General features: G+C 37.5%; 3 protein-coding genes across 4 annotated transcripts; 2 read left to right on the top strand and 1 right to left on the bottom strand.

Annotated features, from left to right (window-relative positions):
* Positions 1–225: 225 nt before the first annotated feature.
* LOC18049131 (cellulose synthase A catalytic subunit 4 [UDP-forming]) lies at positions 226–4,971 on the top strand. Of its 2 annotated transcripts, none has more exons than XM_024189113.1 (12): positions 226–391; positions 522–720; positions 855–976; positions 1,158–1,218; positions 1,310–1,463; positions 1,561–2,173; positions 2,264–2,401; positions 2,494–2,619; positions 2,704–2,916; positions 3,045–3,560; positions 3,650–4,000; positions 4,090–4,971. In XM_024189113.1, the coding sequence occupies exons 1-12, from the start codon at positions 311–313 to the stop codon at positions 4,669–4,671; spliced, it is 3,156 nt and encodes a 1,051-aa protein (XP_024044881.1). In that variant the 5' UTR covers positions 226–310; the 3' UTR covers positions 4,672–4,971. The 2 variants fall into 2 exon arrangements, with proteins under 2 accessions (XP_024044881.1, XP_006443764.1); XM_006443701.2 differs by having other exon boundaries at positions 525–720.
* Positions 4,972–9,315: 4,344 nt separating this feature from the next.
* Positions 9,316–13,493, bottom strand: LOC18049132 (MDIS1-interacting receptor like kinase 2). The gene is made up of 2 exons (XM_006443702.2): positions 10,181–13,493; positions 9,316–9,848 (listed from the first exon to the last, which is right to left on the bottom strand). Exons 1-2 carry the CDS (start codon positions 13,485–13,487, stop codon positions 9,502–9,504), a joined length of 3,654 nt encoding a protein of 1,217 aa, XP_006443765.1. The 5' UTR covers positions 13,488–13,493; the 3' UTR covers positions 9,316–9,501.
* Positions 13,494–15,149: 1,656 nt separating this feature from the next.
* LOC18049133 (MDIS1-interacting receptor like kinase 2) lies at positions 15,150–19,454 on the top strand. Its single transcript, XM_024187551.1, has 3 exons — positions 15,150–15,176; positions 15,283–18,547; positions 18,897–19,454. Exons 1-3 carry the CDS (start codon positions 15,150–15,152, stop codon positions 19,280–19,282), a joined length of 3,678 nt encoding a protein of 1,225 aa, XP_024043319.1. The 3' UTR covers positions 19,283–19,454.

Raw genomic sequence — 19,454 nt, forward strand, 5'->3', positions numbered from 1 at the left:
CAAAGGCAATTGGTACATTAGTTTTGTTTGCAGAGCTATACAGTCGAGACATAATGTTTATATACGCTTTCGCTGCCATGCCTTTGTGTCTAAGCATTTGGCATTTTGAAGCAAACTATTTGTTTCTCAAATATCTCCTCCTACCTATCGCCTGGCTTGCTGCTGCTTTGACGTCTCTTAGACTCAAACCTACGACTTCTCAACTCACAGTTTGGTAGACACACAAGTTCCATCTTATAATAATACCCAGTTGGTTTCACAATTCCCTCCATCTATCTCGCTTTCTTAATTTCTCTTGCCCTTGTTCGCCATGGCCTCCAACCCCATGGGCAGCTTCGTTGCTGGTTCTCACTCCCGGAATGAGCTCCATGTCATGCATGCCAATGAAGAGGTACATATTATATGTATACACATTCTTCTTCTTCCTCTTCTTCATATACACATTCTTCTTCTTCTTCTTCATCTTTAACTGTGTTATTTCCATTTTCTATATATATAATGTGATATGTCATATATGGCAGCAGCGGCCTCCAACTCGCCAGAGTGGATCAAAGTTATGTCGAGTTTGCGGCGACGAGATTGGACTTAAAGAAAATGGGGAGCTGTTTGTGGCGTGTCACGAATGCGGCTTCCCCGTTTGCAGGCCTTGTTATGAGTATGAAAGGAGTGAAGGGAGCCAGTGCTGCCCTGGCTGCAACACTCGTTATAAGCGTCACAAAGGTACGTTATTAGCTTTGCATGCATGTCCTTAATTTCTTTGCAAAAAGAATAAAAAAAAAATTGATTCCCAACCCCCCCCAAAGATGTATGAAGCTTGTAATTATTATAAAGGTTTCATTTGTTTCTGCATGCAGGCTGTGCTAGAGTTGCTGGAGATGAAGAAGATAACTTTGATGATGATTTTGAGGATGAGTTCAAGAACCATTTTGATAACCAAGATCATGATCAGCATCATCACGTTACTACTACTCGCTCGGTATTATATACCAATTAAACACCAATTTTGAATGCTTCATTTTGTGCTTTAATCCTAAATAAATGTTAAGTACGACAAAATTAAGCTATATGTTTAACCAACCATACGTAACGTTAAAATGATTAAAACTCCAATGCAATAACTAAAAAGAGAGTATGGATCATGGTGATGAATTTTGCAGGAAAATGGAGACAATAATCAGAACCAATTTCTCAATGGCCCTGGTTCCTTTGCAGGAAGCGGTATGCATATATACGCGCAGTGTTCTTCCTTTGAATGTCCTACATTTGTGCTTCTTTTACATATATATATATAATCTATTTGCTTCTGCAGTTGCTGGTAAGGATTTTGAAGGTGATAAAGAGGGTTACAGCAGTGCAGAATGGCAAGAAAGAGTTGAAAAATGGAAAATTAGGCAAGAAAAGAGAGGTTTGGTGACTAAAGATGATGGAGGCAATGATCAAGGAGATGGAGATGATGACTTCCTGTAAGAGTCTGAATATAGTTTCCTCATCTATATGTACATCTCTTGTCCTCTTTTAGATCATCAAAATGTCATAAATTGACACATTTTCCTTTTGCAGCATGGCTGAAGCTCGACAACCGCTGTGGCGAAAAGTCCCCATTCCCTCCAGCAAAATCAATCCTTATCGCATAGTCATTATTCTCCGCTTGTTCATTCTGGCCTTCTTCCTTCGTTTTCGTATCTTAACACCAGCATACGATGCATTTCCTCTATGGATTATTTCTGTAATTTGCGAAGTCTGGTTTGCTTTCTCTTGGATACTTGATCAATTCCCCAAATGGTTTCCCATCACTCGTGAAACTTACCTTGATCGCCTGTCGATAAGGTTTGAGCGCGAGGGAGAGCCTAATCGTCTTGCCCCAGTTGATGTTTTTGTGAGTACGGTTGATCCTCTGAAGGAACCACCCATAATTACAGCAAACACTGTTCTGTCTATCTTGTCTATGGATTATCCGGTTGATAAGGTGAGCTGTTATGTTTCTGATGATGGTGCTTCGATGCTGCTGTTTGATGCACTATCAGAAACTGCTGAGTTTGCGAGGAGGTGGGTGCCTTTTTGTAAGAAGTATATCATTGAGCCAAGGGCTCCTGAATTTTACTTCTCTCAGAAGATTGATTACTTGAAAGACAAGGTTCAGCCTACTTTTGTTAAGGACCGCAGAGCCATGAAAGTAAGTTTGCAAGCCGGTGCACATGTTGTCTATCTCATTGTCGCATTTTATATGGGACTAATGGGATTATGCATTTCTGTTGTGTTGTAGAGAGAGTATGAAGAATTCAAAGTGAGGATTAATGCATTGGTGTCAAAGGCTCAAAAGAAACCAGAAGAAGGATGGGTGATGCAGGACGGCACGCCATGGCCTGGGAACAACACTCGCGATCATCCTGGAATGATTCAGGTTTCCCGAGATTATGTCCTTAATCAATTTTTCATTGTTCTTATCAAACAAGTTGATTTCAGATTTTAACCGAAAGTTCTCGCTTTGTGCAGGTATATTTGGGAAGTGAGGGTGCACTTGATGTAGAAGGCAAGGAGCTGCCACGTCTTGTGTACGTTTCCCGTGAGAAAAGACCTGGCTATAATCACCACAAGAAAGCTGGTGCCATGAATGCTCTGGTAATAGCTTTATAATTCAATTATTGTTTTACATTTCGGTGACATATCCGTTCTGATCTGTTTTCTTTGATTTTCTGCATGCAGGTTCGAGTCTCTGCAGTGCTCACCAATGCACCCTTCATCTTGAATTTGGATTGTGATCACTACCTAAACAACAGCAAGGCTGTAAGAGAAGCAATGTGCTTTTTAATGGACCCTCAGCTAGGGAAAAAGCTCTGCTATGTCCAGTTTCCACAGAGATTTGATGGTATTGATCGTCACGACAGATATGCTAATCGGAACATTGTGTTCTTTGATGTAAGTCCTGCTAATCTGATGAACATTTTTTTGTTTCAAGCAGATTAACATTAAATTTTTTAACGGAGTTGTAATTTTCTTAATTGGGTGACTAATGATATTTCCATTTTTTTTTTTATATGTTATAGATAAACATGTTAGGCCTAGATGGGATCCAAGGGCCAGTTTATGTCGGCACAGGATGTGTCTTCAACAGGCAGGCATTGTATGGCTATGATCCACCAGTTTCCGAAAAGAGGCCTAAAATGACCTGCGACTGCTGGCCTTCATGGTGCTGTTGCTGCTGTGGTGGTTCTAGGAAGTCAAAATCTAAGAAGAAGGGGGACAAGCGTGGCTTCTTTAGCGGCTTATATACAAAGAAGAAGAAAATGATGGGGAAGAACTACGTGAGGAAAGGATCGGCACCTGTCTTTGATCTCGAAGAGATTGAAGAAGGGCTTGAAGGATATGATGAGTTAGAGAAATCATCACTTATGTCCCAGAAAAACTTCGAGAAACGGTTTGGACAGTCACCAGTTTTTATTGCTTCAACTCTCAAGGAAGATGGTGGCCTCCCTGAAGGGACTAACAGCACATCACTTATTAAAGAAGCCATTCATGTCATAAGTTGTGGCTATGAAGAGAAAACTGAATGGGGCAAAGAGGTAAGAGATTATAGGAAGCTCTTTTTCCTCTCTTTTCAAATTATGTTGAACGTATGCAATAAAATTTTATGAATTTGTTCTATTTGCAGATTGGATGGATTTATGGTTCAATTACAGAAGATATTTTGACTGGGTTTAAGATGCATTGTAGAGGATGGAAATCCGTGTACTGCGTGCCAAAGAGACCAGCATTCAAGGGATCAGCTCCTATAAATCTATCAGATAGATTGCACCAAGTTCTGAGATGGGCTCTTGGCTCTGTTGAAATTTTCCTTAGTCGTCACTGCCCATTATGGTATGGCTATGGTGGAAAGCTGAAATGGCTAGAGAGGCTTGCATACACCAACACCATTGTTTATCCTTTCACTTCCATTCCTTTACTTGCCTATTGTACTCTTCCTGCTATCTGCCTTTTGACTGGAAAATTCATCATCCCCACTGTAAGTAGAATCTAAATGGTTTATCAAATTATTTCTACATTTGTATGTCTTGCTGAAAATTTTTCCAACCAAATTTTTGTTCTCTGCAGCTGAACAACCTTGCTAGTATATGGTTCTTGGCACTTTTCCTCTCCATCATTGTAACGGGAGTGCTTGAGCTTCGATGGAGTGGTGTTAGCATTGAGGATTGGTGGAGAAATGAGCAATTCTGGGTTATTGGAGGTGTCTCTGCACATCTTTTTGCAGTCTTCCAAGGCCTTCTCAAAGTCTTGGCAGGAGTCGATACCAACTTCACTGTAACATCAAAATCAGCAGAAGACGAGGAGTTTGGTGAACTCTATCTCTTCAAGTGGACTACGCTTCTTATCCCACCGACCACTCTTATAATCTTGAACATGGTGGGAGTTGTGGCTGGAGTTTCTGATGCAATTAACAATGGCTATGGCTCATGGGGTCCTCTATTCGGAAAGCTATTTTTCGCCTTCTGGGTCATTGTTCATCTCTATCCTTTCCTCAAAGGTTTGATGGGAAGACAGAACAGGACTCCTACTATTGTTGTCCTCTGGTCAGTACTTCTGGCATCAATTTTCTCGCTGCTTTGGGTTCGAATTGATCCTTTCTTGCCAAAGCAAAAAGGTCCACTTCTGAAACAATGTGGAGTGGAATGCTAATTTTGCCTTTGGGGTGCTATCCTCTCTCTGTTCAGCTGTATGCTGCTTTTGCTTGGATGTTTCTGCTAAATGTTTTGAAGTTTCTAATGAGATTGATTAGTGCATATAGGTTATAGTCCTTGCGTTCTATTGGTTATGTGTGAGAAAGGTGCCACTGGCAGTCTGGCATCATGCACACTTGAAAGACATAAAAACATTTTTCTGTAGTTTGAGTAACAATTGATCAAATTGAGATCAGGTCCAATTCAGTGTATATCTCACCCCCTTGTATGGGCATCTGAGCTCCAATTTACTATACAAAATGATGAACGAAAGCTCTTCATATATTATTTTCAGCTGCTTGAGCCCATTTAATGTTATACTATATCAATTGGTATTCAGAAGGGTTGGTGAGCAAGTTTCATTAAGAAACTTTCAATATCATGTAGTTGTAAAGATGTTGCAATAGTCGAAGCCCAACAACCAAATAGATGTTATTCGCTTTGCGCAACAACACGCCATGATTTTGTTATTAGGTTTTGTAACTCAAAATACATCTACTTATTTAAGAGAGCTAAGACTTATAAACTAGTGTAGGAATTTACTCGCTAGCAATGCGGGATATTACATATTTTGACTACATTTGTCTTAAGCGATTATAATAAGTGTTCAATATGATATCGTATCAAATTGTAATTGATATATGATTTCAAATTGTTTTAAGGTTTGAAAGACTTAAGTGCTCATTATTTAAAGATCTTAGTGCTTCAATAAACAATTATTATATATTATGTAGATATAGGATCACGTTATGCATGAGTTTACTTACCGAGTTGATAGCTCATCCCTCATCTTTACCATTTTGCAGATCGAGATTATAGATGGATGGTTTTGTTGGCAGCTTCGATATATTGTTATGCTAGACTCTTTGGATAAGTGAGTTTCCATGTAGATAATAAAGTGAATTTTCTAAAATTCGGTCATGAAATGGACATCAAGCTCTTAGGGAAATTATCATTTCATCACCTCTGTTTTGCCTTATATTCATCCAACCACCACAAAATTCTAACATGTTCTATGCATTACCTTTCTTTTTAAATTTGTATCAATTAACCATTTTTACACTAACATCGTTAAATAATTTAAACAAAATGATAATTTTACCCCTAAATAAATTAAAAGACCATTTTATTTTATAAAAACTTTGAAAAATAAAAAAAATTATAATTATAAAAATACCCTTAAATAAATCCAAAATTAGAATTTTTATTTTTTAATAAAATTCATTTTAATAAAAAATTATAATTATAAAAATAATTGCAAAATCTTGGGATTTAAATTTTGGGGTTTATTTTTTCAGTAAATAAATTCATTTATTTAAATAAAATTTTGCAAAATTATAGTTTTTTAATAAAAATAATTATTAAATCTTACAAAATCTAAATTTAATAAAAATTAGCTGAACATCTCTATTTGGGATTTATTTTTATTAAATTTAGGGGTATTTTCATAATTATAATTTTTATTTTATTTTTCAAAGCTTTTATAAGGTAAAATAATTTTTTAATTTATTTGGGGGGTAAAATGATCATTTCATTTAAGTTATTTAACAATGTTAATGTAAAAGTGGCTAATTGATATAAATTAAAAAAAAAGGTGGTGCAGATAATATATGAGAATTTTGTGGTGGTTAGATGAATATAAGGTAAAATAAAAGTGGTGCAGTGATAATTTCTCTATATTTTATTGTTTTTAAGCTTTAAGGAATGTTTCGTAATGTCTTTGTTCCCAACAACCTCAAGGAGCCAGGGTATTATAGATGGTATCAAAGCAAAGGCTCTAAGATTTTGTAAACTCTTTATCATTGATAGTCATTAGTAGAAAATAAAATACTTGTCTGTCTATTGAGGTTAAAGTTAGGTTTGAGGCCTATAACCCCGTATTTTGCTAATTACTCGTCTTTGATGATCTAGAGTGAAGCTTGTTTAGATAAGAGTGTTAGTAACTAAGAATTTATAGAGAATTGTGCCGAAGAGGGTTGTTTTGAAATTCGTAGAAATTCATACACATTGATTTTGAGTTTAGATTTTTTTTTTTTTTATATTAAGCAAGACATCTAAAATAATGTTTTGAAACTTGTTTCAATGAAATTGGACATGAATGCAATTTGTCATGATTTTTAAATTGAAGTCTGAAATTCTGGGAATTTCTGTTTCTAACTAAAAACATGAATTTTGAGACTTTTTCATTATATCTAGAGTTCTTAAAAAACTATGAAATTTGGAATAATTATTTGTCTATATCTCTAGTATGTTTATGGAAATTTTCATGATTTTATGACAAAAAATAAATTATTTTATATTTTTAAAGCAAGTATGTTCAAACAGATAACCTTTTAATAGATTTGATGAGGTCTGGGATGAGAATTATTTTCAATAGTTTTGGGAAGAATCGAGCTACAAAAATTTTAATTTTCTTAAAAAAAACCTTATGATCTCTCTGTAAAATCTTAGATTGTTCTATTAAGGAAATACCTTATTAAAAATTGAAGACTAAGGTATGTTCTGTTATGGAACTGATCCTATGATTTTTTAGGTTCAGTTATTGAGGCATTTATTATTTGATCATTGGAACGAGACTCAAGTTGTTTATTATTGGAGTTATATTTAGATATTAATCCTAGCATTCTATCCAAGGATTTCGAAGTAGGCACACGGGATCAATGACTTTATTGTGATGTTTGAATAAACGTGATTCTTTGATGAGTTTTAGAATTCAAAAGTTTATGGAGACTTCCGATTGATAATGTATTATTTCACCTTACATGCATTTATGTTAAAGCTTTTATGTTTTGAAGTTTTTATCAAAAGCTTTGTATTGTCAAAGTAGACATTAAAATGATTGTTTGAAAAACTGTTTTATTGAAAATGACTATGATTCAATTTTCACGAATTTGTATCACGCTTTTGAAAAGATGCATGAACTTTCATTTTCCCAAAAAAAAAAAAGGGTGTGTGATCTCTGTTAAGTTAATGAATTCGTGCAAGCAGGGCTGATTATGAGGTGATTGACGAAGAACTTTTCTTAAAGGATTAATGGGGTGTTTGTAAGGTCGTGGGAATATGTATTTAGGATTGTTTAAGCAGGATTTTGACTATTGATTAACTCGATTGCTGAGTTTTGAGCTTTGTTATAAATTCAATGACGATGTTGTAGTGTCTTTCAATTGATCGATTCCTTTATTCTTATAAATGATCAATAATGACTTTCGAGGACGAAATTCTTTTAAGATGAGAGGAGGAGAGTTGTAACAACTTTGATACTTTGAATTGTGGAAATTTATTTGACTTCTGCCTTCAAACGAGGCTTCGTTTTCCCTTCTGTAAAATGATATAAAAATTTGGTAGTTGAGCCTGGAAGCAAGAATAGTCGTTGCTGTCATGTCATTTTACATGATTCTCTACGCAGCCTTACGCTGCTTTTTCTTGGATGTTTCTCCTAAATGTTTCCAAGTTTTTAATTGAAGAGATTGATTAGTGTATGTAGGTTATATAAATCCTTGTGTTCTTATGACTATGAATGAAAAATGTGCCACTGGCAGTGAAAGATCTATTCAATATTTTGTACACTTGAAAGATATAATATAAGAACCATTTTCTGCAATTTGAAGAACAATGAATCATATCGAGATGAAGTCAATTCAATTTATAGCTCCTCTCTTTTCTAAGGCCTGAACTCCAATTTACTGAACACGATGAAGGGCGAAAGATCTCCATATTTTTCAGGTGCAGGCTTAAGCTCACCTAAATTCATGGTATATATTACAATTATCTTTCAGAAATTCAAAAGGACTTTTAAGTCTTGTTTGGTATCGAGGTGTAAAAGTTACAATTACTGTAGAAAAAAATTTGTAATTATGAAATAAAAATTAATAGTATGTCGTAAATATAATTAAATAATAATCTAGACAAAAGTAAAAAAAATATAATAATTTTTTTATTATATAAGTATAAAATTAAATCAACTAAGCTTTTAAATTATAGTAATTAATGTTTACCAAATATTTTAACATTGTTAGTTACAGTTATTTAAACTTCAATTTCAAATAAGATTTTAGAGCATATTTTATTCATAGACCATAATTATCCTGTTGTACCCACTTAAAACGAAATAACAAGAAAATCATTATAAACAATATCACTGTTGATACTTGAGGCTAAAGAAATCCAACCTCTAGATCTGCATCCTTGTGGGGAAAGAGAAGAGAGTTAATATGAACATTCAATTTAACATAATACTATTTCTTTTTGCATTTGGTCACATCAGCATGAGCTGTTCCCTCAGTCCCACCAGCAGCAGCCTTGAATGGTGTATGGTTAGGAACCATGTTGAGAAATTAAGTGGCTTCCCTTTTTTAAAAATAAAAATAAAAATTATCGAGGAGCCAAATACTCACACTGATTCAAAGTCAACTTCTGACCAGTCAAAAAAAAAAAAAAAAGGAAAGAAAGAAAAGGTCATAAATATAGGCAAGTTCTTAGTGCTCGCCATGGTTTTAATCATATTGAATAATGAGATTGACTTGGAATCCTTTTTGGAATGCCCATGCTAAAGGAAAAACGATTATGCAGCACATGCTGAATACTTTCAAAATTTGGTAGTTGAGTTTTTCGACCAAGCAAAGAATAAGTTTTCTGCTTATGTACATGAATAGTGGTAATGAATAACTTTAAGTAAAAAGCCAAGGATTTTACACATCTAGGGCATTAAAAACCAATATTCCTATTGTACAGGCATTATGGAAACACAAGATTTGACGAAAGCCTGTTTGTCCAAAATCATAATCGTGTTCTACTTTTGAAGGCTTCTGAGTTTGCTAATTCTCATTGTGTCAAGTGGCTCCGGCAGGTAAGCCTGGGTTTTTGCTGATAATTCTTGTGCCACAAAACGCATACTAGGTCGTGTGTCTGGAGTGGTACTTGTGCATGCTAAGGCTACGTTGATCGTGAGCACCACTGCTTCTGCTAATTGGCCTGTCGGAGGTGGAAGACGCTGGTCTAGCACATCCTTGAGAAACAATTCCCCTGATAGCGAAGTTATGAGTTCTCCTGGGTGCCTTCCCATCATAACCTCCAGTGCTACCACCCCAAAACTAAAAACATCACATTTATCTGTGACCCGCATTGTGACTGCCAGCTCTGCACATTAAAAGAAATTTAGAAATCCAATCAAATTAACAAAATGTTTCATCAACAGGGGCACTCACTAGCTTCTAACTATTTAAATCAACAAAATCTCCCCGGATAACAGCATGAGACAACACCATTACATGAAGAAAACCTATTGTCCAGGAAATTGTTCCTGGAAATGTATGCACAAAATCATACCCTTTTGTACAGGCCATGTGTACTTTAAATATATCAAATGAATTAAGATAATGTTAACTTTGTCTAATAAGAGCTATTTTTTTTTTATATAAAGTGCTTTCAGAGACTATAACAAAAATGCAGAAAGGAAATTGTTAGCTTACCAGGAGCCATGTAGCCATAGGACCCAACAACTGACGTCCAGTTGGAGGAAGCTGGATTCAACAGTCTTGCGGTGCCAAAATCTGAGAGCCGTGGTACAAAATCTGACTCGAGCAAGATGTTATTCAAAGATATGTCCCGGTGCACAATAGGTGGAGAGCAGTCGTGGTGCAAATAAGCAACAGCATGAGCCACTCCTTGCACAATCTTCAGCCTTGCAGCCCAGTCCAACGCTTCTTCCCCTTCCAACTCATACAAAACTTTTGCCAGACTACCTCTCTCAACATATTCATAAACCAAGTACATACACCCTCCCCTGGAACAAAATCCATTTAGCTTGATAATATTTCTGTGCCTAATATCTGTCAACATGCGTATTTCATTCTCAAAACTGTGGCGATTCATCAAGGGAATATCACTGGAGTCTGACATATGAAGCTTTTTTACTGCAACAACTTGACTTGTTGGTAGTACCGCCTTGTAAACGCTTCCAAATCCTCCTTTACCGATGCAGTACTTCTCGCTAAAATCCTCCGTGGCCTTCACAATATCCGCAAAAGTGAACTTTCCTTCTCTCTCCCATATCAATGACTCAGAAGCATTACTCTCTTTACTACTTTTTGTCTCCTCATCAAGGAGTTTGATTTTGCTACGATATATGAAAACTACACCAACAATTGTTGCAAGAAGTAATAGGCCACATACAGGGACAATGACACCAATAAGAACCTTCCTTTTATTGTTTGTGGATTTACCAGAAGATTGTATAGGACTGCAAGGATCTAACCCTGCTGCGTCTCCACACAAACCTGAGTTCCCGACAAAAGCTTCTGCAGATGCGTTCTGAAATACGCCGCCGCTTGGAATTGGACCTGTTAACTCGTTATCTGAGAAGTCCACTGAACGTAGACTAATCATGCTGGATAATGATGCTGGAATTCTCCCTGACAGCTGGTTACGCGACAAATTGAGAATCTCCAGTGATGTAAGCTTTCCCAGCTCTTGAGGGATTGTTCCAGAGAGTGAATTGCTGCTGAGATCCAACATGTACTGCAATACGAACAAATTGCCAAGGTTCGATGGTATTTCTCCTGATAAATCGTTGTGGCTCAGGTTCAAGCTCAATAATTTATCAAATCTCCCAAGCTCTTGAGGGACATCTCCTGTCAATTTGTTATTTGACAAATCCAGATATGCGAGCTCAGTTAAATTGCTTATACTCTTAGGGATCTCTCCTGTCAAGTGGTTGTTGCTCAAATTGAGATTGAACAACTTGACTAATTTTCCCAGATCAGTAGGAATTTTCCCTGTGAGTTCATTTGAGTCTAGGCTTAGAACGCCCAAGCGGGTCAAATTCCCAAGCTCAGCAGGGATGCCTCCAGAAATTCTATTTCTGTCTAACTGCAGATTACTGAGATTTCTGCATTCTCCCCAGTCAGGTGAAATTTCACCAACAAACTGATTGCCGCTTAGTCTGATGAAATCAAGTCTTGGATGAACTCCAAATGCCTTCGTAATATTGCCAGTGAATTGGTTCCCATCAAAACGAACTCTGTTCAGATTCGAACAATTTCGCAAGCAAGCTGGTAATGACCCTGCAAAGTTGTTGCCATTCACCGTCAATTCTTCAAGAGCGAAACCACTGCACAATTCATGTGGCAGTTCTCCAGAGAAGCTGTTGTTAGAAAAGCTAACATGTATCAAGGAAGGACTGAACTTTCCAAAATCGCCAGGAATGCTGCCAGAGAAGTTATTAGTGAACACAGAGAATTTGTTTAGGTTAAAAAGGCGAGAAATGTTCTCTGGCAACTCTCCGTGCAGTTTGTTTGTATTGACATCAAAAGCTTCCAATGAAGCCATACTTCCAATCTCAGGTGGAATTGTACCACTGAGATTATTGTAGAAAAGCTGCAAGCTCTGAAGGTTCGTCAGATTCCACAATGTTGGGGGAATTGTACCCGAAAGCTGGTTTCCAGAAAGGTCTAAATTTTTAAGACTTGTCAACTTTTCTATCTCTGAAGGAATAGGACCAGAGAAGTTGTTCCTATACAGGAAAAGGTACTGGAGCTTTGTCAATAGGCCAATTTCTGGTGGAATGTTCCCCATGAAGGAATTGTTTTGAATTTGCAATGACTCCAATTCAGTCCAATTACCAATGAGATTAGCCGAGATCTCACCGGAGAGAAAATTGTCAGACAAGCCCAATTCATTTAATTTGGATAGATTTGACAGTGACAAAGGCAACTCCCCACTGAGTTGATTCACAGCTAAAGCCAAGAATGAAAGGTTTGTACAGAGGCCAAGCTCAGGAGGTATGGTGGCATTTAAGGCGTTCATTCGAAGATCAAGACGTTGAAGGTTTTTGAGTTGGCCTAAGGAAGACGGAATCTGCCCTGTAAACGAATTGTTAAACAATTCAACCAGCTGAAGGGTAGACATCAAACCTATATCCCCAGGAATTGGACCATTAAACTTGTTGGTTGCTAGACGAAGGACTATGAGATTGGAGAGCTTGGAAACATTTGGTGACAATTTTCCTTGGAATTGATTATCGGTGAGGTTGAGGTATTCAAGCTTGCCCAGATTGGTGAACAGCCTCTCTGGTATTAGGCCACTCAACTTGTTCAGTGACAAGTCGAGATAAGTCAAGTTCCGGCAAGTTAATATGAATGAAGGAAATTCCAAGGTCAATTCGTTGAAGTAAAGGCCAAGGTGTGTCAATGAAGGCATGCTTGAAAATTTGGACCAGTCAGGAGTTTCTAAGAAGTTCCCACCAAGGTCTAAGTGGCGTACCTTTCGAAGATTGCTAAGTTGAAAAGGGATGGCACCATTGAGATTGTTGTCATACACACTGAGATACTGAAGCTCCGACAAGTCTCCCATCTCGGAAGGTATGCTACCTTCAAAAAGGTTGCTGGTCAAGTCTAGGAAAGTCAGGTTGGAGAGGGTGCCAATGGCAGGCGGTATTGGTCCAGAGATGTTGTTGTGGCTGAGGTCTAAGCTTGTGAGAGTTGCAAATTCGGTGAAGTTGAATGCTGTGAGAGTTGCATTGATGTCTGCACCGGAGACGTTTATTTCAGAAACTGCTCCAGAGGAATCGCAAACAATGGAAGTCCAGTTGCAGAGGTTGTTGAGGTTGTTGCGTGACCATGAAGAAAGAGGGAAGGGCGACGGCGAAAATTCGAAGCTGGTCTTCCATCTGAGGAGAGCTTCTGCTTGAGTTCTGGGGGAAGATGAAATCTGCAGTGGAAGTAAAACGAGCAGAAGAACGTGAAACAGAACAAGAGAAAGCCTTCTGGTTGGCGTCATTTTGGTTATTTGACTTTCTAACATGCTACGTCGATCTAGGGGGCTGGTACTCGTCTTATATAGCCCACGCCCCACAGAGAGAGGGAGGGAGATACTTGTCAAAAAGGAAAAATAATAATAATAATAAACAGTGTCTTGCTTTCTTCGTTTTAATTATTTGGCTTACAACCTTGCAACTTCCTTCCCATCAAGTTCGTTCAAATAATTATTTTTACCTTATGACCAATAAGCCTTAACCAAACTTTTTTAACACTTCAGTTGACTTGCAACTTCAAACACGTGTGAATATGGCATGTTGGCCTTCGGTTTTTCCTTCTGTAGAACGATACAAAGACTCGGCAATTGAACCTGGAAGCAAGAATAACCTCATTTTTTCCCCAAAAAAAAAAAAACTGAAGTAAGAAATTGGAACTTCGAAGCAATTTTTCCAGTCATCACAGAATTCCACAAATTACTTTCCGAATTATGGTAGTTGGCAAGTTGACTTTGACTGTTCACAACCTTTAGTATTATTACTTTGAAAAATGTTTGGTATAACTGTTCCGTAAAAATTATTATCTTTATGCTAGCAGTACAGAAAATTCAAATCGAATTTCAGGTAAAGGGTATACTTTAACTTCGAAGATAAACAGAGAAAGCTGACCAGTAAGTGAAAAGGCAAAATGTGATCATGTTTGATTTAGATACGGTTTTAAATACATAACCCCACTTTACTTTGTCTTAATCATTAAATTAAATTATTCAGTTTGATTAACTGGATTGGCTAATAAAAAAAAAAATACACACACACACACACAATGCAATGGGAGATTAATTATGAAGCAAAATTCAGTACTTAGCATTTTTATAATGAAACGCATCAAGCACCCTTCTCAGTGGGATTTTATTTGTCCAACAAATTCCGTTTAGAAAATACAAAATACAGTGAATGCTAAAATCCATCCCATTTACTACCCTACAAAATTAGTGCTCCAGTTCTTACCCGCTATAATATTGTTGATCCCCATTTTAACCAACCAATGAAACTACAAATCAAAGTCCAACGTTGGAAAACTATGAAATTTCTTTATGAATCGGACTTGTGTGGCCTCAAAAAAAGTATGATGAGTGAATTGACAGATACCAACTTGGTTTTGATCGCATATAGGAAGGCTGACATTCAACTATAAGAAAACAAATAAGAGGAAATTTCAAAATCTAATTGGAGAAATTTGTACCCTGGCAGCATTCATTGGGTTGCCCATTGAACTTGCACGACAGATCCCTTTCTCCCATAAACTCACATCACAGATGAAAGTTACCAAGAACAAGAACTCTGAGAAAGTATCCGGGTGTCACAACACAAAGTCTATAGTTCATAAATTCTTTCCCCATATCCTGTGGGAATGCCTGGAAACTTATGTTAAAAAAAAAACCTTAAAATTATTAAATAATTATGTTCTAGATCTAGACTACCTTTTCAGAAACATTCTCACAAACATTGACAAAGTGTGATTCCAGAACAAGTCCTTGTATGATAACAGAAATGCCGACTAAATGACAACTCTTACAAAAATGAAGAGATGGTGAGTATTTTTTTTCTATCATGCATCCTAAAGATTTCTCTTTAGCTTATACATTCTAACCAAAGACAGGCATGCATGTCTGGGTTTATACAATACAATGAATATCTCAGCATACTTTACGCTTGTAAGAATGACAAATGAGACTAATTTAAGAAAAGAAAATCACTGTTTTATGTACTTTATGAATGTTAGTAAACTGAAACAATCAGTACATTATACATGCATATCAGGTACACAGAACACTTCACTTTCTCATTTTATCCTATGTTGTCGTTCAAATTTCTGCGCAGAAAGAAGCAAAAGCTCTGCTAAACTGGAAAAGCAGTTTAGTTTCTTCATCTCTTCCTTCATGGACTGCCATTAACAGCAACAGTGGCCCATGCAACTGGAATGGAATTCAGTGCAATGAAGTTGGCAGCATTTCTGAGATAAACTTAGCAAATTCAGGCCTGGACGGAACACTGGACGGGTTTGACTTCTCTGCTTTTCCTAATCTCACTGCCCTCAATCTCAATATGAACAATTTGGTAGGAAGTATTCCGGCTGGAATTGGGAATGCAACAAAGCTCATCTTACTTGATTTGAGTAGCAATAATCTCACAAATCCAATACCTCCAGAAATTGGATACCTTTCAGATCTCCGAGTCCTTCTTCTCTACAATAATTCACTCACAGGTCAAATTCCACATCAACTTAGCAACCTACAGAACGCGTGGCTGCTAAGAATTGGTGCTAACTACCTGGAGGATCCTGACCCAGTCAAGTTTAAGGGTATGGCATCTTTAACAGATCTTTGGCTTGACTATAATCTTTTGGAGAAATTTCCCTCGTTTATAGCTGAATGCTCGAAGCTGATGTTTCTCGATCTTTCTGATAATCTAATTATGGGTCATATTCCGATAGAGCAACTGACTCATCTGGAAAACCTCGAATATCTGAACCTAACAAAGAATTCGTTTGAAGGAGAGATTCCCCGGGAAATTAAAACATTTCCTAAGCTTCGACACCTGAAGCTCGGGCAAAACAAGCTTACCGGTACAATACCTGATGAAATAGGGCTCCTATCAAACCTTGAAATACTTGAATTCCATGAGAATTTGTTTCACGGGCTGATACCATCTTCATTAGGAAACTTGAGGAGGCTTCAACGTTTGAACCTAAAATCTGCAGGTCTAAATTCCAGCATCCCCAAGGAACTTGGATTCTGCGCCAACCTCACTTTCCTCGAACTTTCTATTAACAACCTTACAGGTTCCTTGCCTCTTTCCCTGGCCTCATTAAGACAAATCAGCGAGCTAGGGATTTCCAATAACCAACTATCTGGTGAAATTCATCCATATCTCTTTTCTAACTGGTCAGAGATCATCTCTTTGCAGCTCCAGATGAATGATCTATCAGGAAAACTTCCACCTGAAATTGGGTTACTCCCCAAACTAGAGTATCTGTATCTTTTTGATAACAAATTTTCAGGTCCTATATCTCAACAAATCGGAAATTTGACAAATCTGTTTGATCTTCAACTGGCCAACAACTTTTTCAATGGTTCCATCCCTTCCACCATTGGAAATTTATCCAGTCTTGTGAAGTTAAGTCTTTCTTCTAACCAACTTACTGGAACCCTTCCTCCTGAAATAGGCAACCTCAAAATGTTAGAAGAGTTGGACTTGAGCTCAAATAATTTGCAAGGAACTCTTCCCATGTCAATAACCAATTTACAAAGCCTCACCCTGTTATATGTTTCATTCAACAACTTCTCAGGAAGCATTCCAGTTGATTTTGGACCCAGATTCTTAACAAATGTGAGCTTCTCCTACAATAATTTTTCTGGAAAGCTGCCTCCAGGAATTTGTAGAGGTGGGAACCTCATCTATTTAACTGCCAATGTAAATAAACTCGTGGGACCTATTCCAGAAAGTCTTTGGAACTGCACAGGACTAACCAGAGTTAGGCTTGAGCAGAATCGTCTGGATGGAGATATCACGAATGCATTAGGCATATACCCAGATCTGCAATATATTGACTTGGGAGACAACCAGCTTTCTGGAATGTTGACATCAAACTGGGGAAAGTGCACCAATCTCTCAAACTTTCGCATATCTGCTAATAGAATAAAGGGCGGTATCCCAGCGGAGCTTGGAAATTTGACATATTTGCAGAATCTCGCCATTTCTGATAACCAACTGACAGGGAAAATTCCAGCAGAGCTTTTCAGATCTTCAGTTCTCATCAGACTGAATTTGAGCAGGAACCAACTCTCAGATAAGATACCTGCAGAAATTGGAAAGCTTTCACGGCTACAATATTTGGATTTGTCAGAGAACAATCTAGATGGACCTATACCAGATAAACTTGGGGACTGTGAGACACTTATATTTCTGAAGCTGAGTAAAAACAGATTAAATGGGACTATGCCAGAGCAGCTTGGGAATCTAATAGCACTGCAGTCTGTCTTAGACCTCAGTCAAAATACTATCACAGGAGAAATATCCCCCCAGCTTGGGAAACTGATAAAACTGGAAGTACTGAACCTTTCACACAACCAGCTTTCAGGTCCAATACCTTCCACCCTTGAAGATCTTGTAAGCCTTCAGGATGTTGATGTATCATATAACAATCTTGAAGGTCCGCTCCCAAACACAAGGGCCTTTCTGCAAGCTTCTGTTGAAGAAGTGGCCGGTAATCCTGGCCTATGTGGTGAAAAGGCAAAAGGTTTGACCCCTTGCAGCAGAGACACTTCATCTAAGAAGCAAAACAGAAATAACAAAAGGAAATTGGTGATTGCCATTGTCATTCCAGTAGCTGCTTCAACAATTCTGTTAATTCTTTTTGGAATGTTCCTTTTCCACCGTTATTCAAGAGCTTGTGAAGATAAAAAGGACAAATATTTAGGAAGAAAAAGCTCATTTTCTGTATGGAACTACACAAAGAGAATAGATTTTAAGGATATAGTCACTGCAACAGATAACTTTGACTATAAATTTTGCATTGGAAGGGGTGGACAGGGGAGCGTCTACAAAGCAAAGCTTCTGACAGGTGACATCTTCGCCATAAAGCGTCTTCATACTCCTGACGAAAATGAGCTATCCGAGGAATATCAGATGAAGAGTTTCGAATCTGAAATGCATGCTCTAACAGAACTTCAGCATCGGAATATTGTAAAAATGTACGGAATCAGTTACTTTGATGGGGACCTTTTTTTTGTATATGAATTCATAGAGAGAGGCAGCTTGGCAAAGTCATTGCTGGATGACAAGGAAGCAGAGATTTTGAGCTGGGATATAAGGTTAAAGATCGTCAGAGGAGTTGCAAATGCACTATCCTACCTGCACCACGACTCTACACCCACTATTGTGCACAGAGACATATCAAGGAATAACATTTTACTGGACATGGATTTTGAGCCTAAGATTTCTGATTTCGGAACAGCGAGGCTGCTAAAAGCAGGAGAGTATAACACCACTGCTATAGTTGGTTCATATGGTTATATTGCACCAGGTAATTCCCAAACCACACCATTAAACTATGCACTAGTGAGCATCGTTTTCCTACTAACATGTGATGTAATATGAACAGCACTTCCAACCTCACCAATCCTGGTTCATAGCTCATCAACCAAAGTGGCATTTTTTAGTCTTTCTTGTTAAAGTTTAGTCCTGAAAGAAAGCATACGTGTTAAACCCCAAAAGAAAAATATAGCTAATTAAACCCTAAAAGAAAAATATAGCTAAGTATCCCAAAAATAATTTCATGACATGACCAGATAAATCATTAGCAAAAAGAACAAAAATCTAATGCCTTGATGCTTTGCTAATTAACTTCTTCACATATTATTTATGTGTTGCAGAACTAGCTTCTTCAACGAAGGTGACAGAGAAATGCGATGTATATAGTTTTGGCGTTGTTGCATTAGAAGTGCTAATGGGGAAGCACCCCCAGGAACTCCTCCTATCTCTGCAATCTGGAGAGTATAATCTGCTGCTTGCCAATATTTTTGATAAGAGGCTCACACCTCCAAGTGGTCACATTATGCAAGATCTGGTTTTAGCAGCTACACTAGCCTTGATATGCATAAGTGAAAATCCCATGTCAAGACCCACGATGCGTCAAGTATCCAGCGAACTGCTTACAGGAGCACGTCTTCCTCTCTCCATACCTTTGCACTTGCTCACACTGCAGAACTTGATGGATATGTTTTCTCATATTGGATCCCAACAAGCAACAAGTCCCTAGCAAAGTTCCAGCAGGCAAAATCTCTCCCTCTCTCTGCACCTTTCCACAAGCTCATATTGCGGAAGTTTCTGTCTAAAGTTTTCCAAAATATACTTGTCAAACAAGTTGTCTTAAATGTACTTCTTAATCTAGCTAATCATCTACTTTCATCTAGTTATCAGATTCAACATAC

This window comes from Citrus clementina, unplaced genomic scaffold, assembly GCF_000493195.1.
Source record: "Citrus clementina cultivar Clemenules unplaced genomic scaffold, Citrus_clementina_v1.0 scaffold_3, whole genome shotgun sequence".
Classification (NCBI taxonomy): Eukaryota; Viridiplantae; Streptophyta; class Magnoliopsida; order Sapindales; family Rutaceae; genus Citrus; species Citrus x clementina.

Bases quoted from the DNA above. Each gene is read 5' to 3' on its own strand.
- LOC18049133 (XM_024187551.1), top strand. From the start codon at position 15,150: ATGAATATCTCAGCATACTTTACGCTT. The intron at 15,177-15,282 runs GTAAGAATGACA...CATGCATATCAG, and splicing joins TCTCAGCATACTTTACGCTT to GTACACAGAACACTTCACTT. The intron at 18,548-18,896 runs GTAATTCCCAAA...TATGTGTTGCAG, and splicing joins ATATGGTTATATTGCACCAG to AACTAGCTTCTTCAACGAAG.
- LOC18049131 (XM_024189113.1), top strand. From the start codon at position 311: ATGGCCTCCAACCCCATGGGCAGCTTCGTTGCTGGTTCTCACTCCCGG. The intron at 721-854 runs GTACGTTATTAG...TTCTGCATGCAG, and splicing joins TCGTTATAAGCGTCACAAAG to GCTGTGCTAGAGTTGCTGGA. The intron at 1,219-1,309 runs GTATGCATATAT...TTGCTTCTGCAG, and splicing joins TGGTTCCTTTGCAGGAAGCG to TTGCTGGTAAGGATTTTGAA.
- LOC18049132 (XM_006443702.2), bottom strand. From the start codon at position 13,487: ATGACGCCAACCAGAAGGCTTTCTCTTGTTCTGTTTCACGTTCTTCTG. The intron at 9,849-10,180 runs GTAAGCTAACAA...TTTAATGTGCAG, and splicing joins CTATGGCTACATGGCTCCTG to AGCTGGCAGTCACAATGCGG.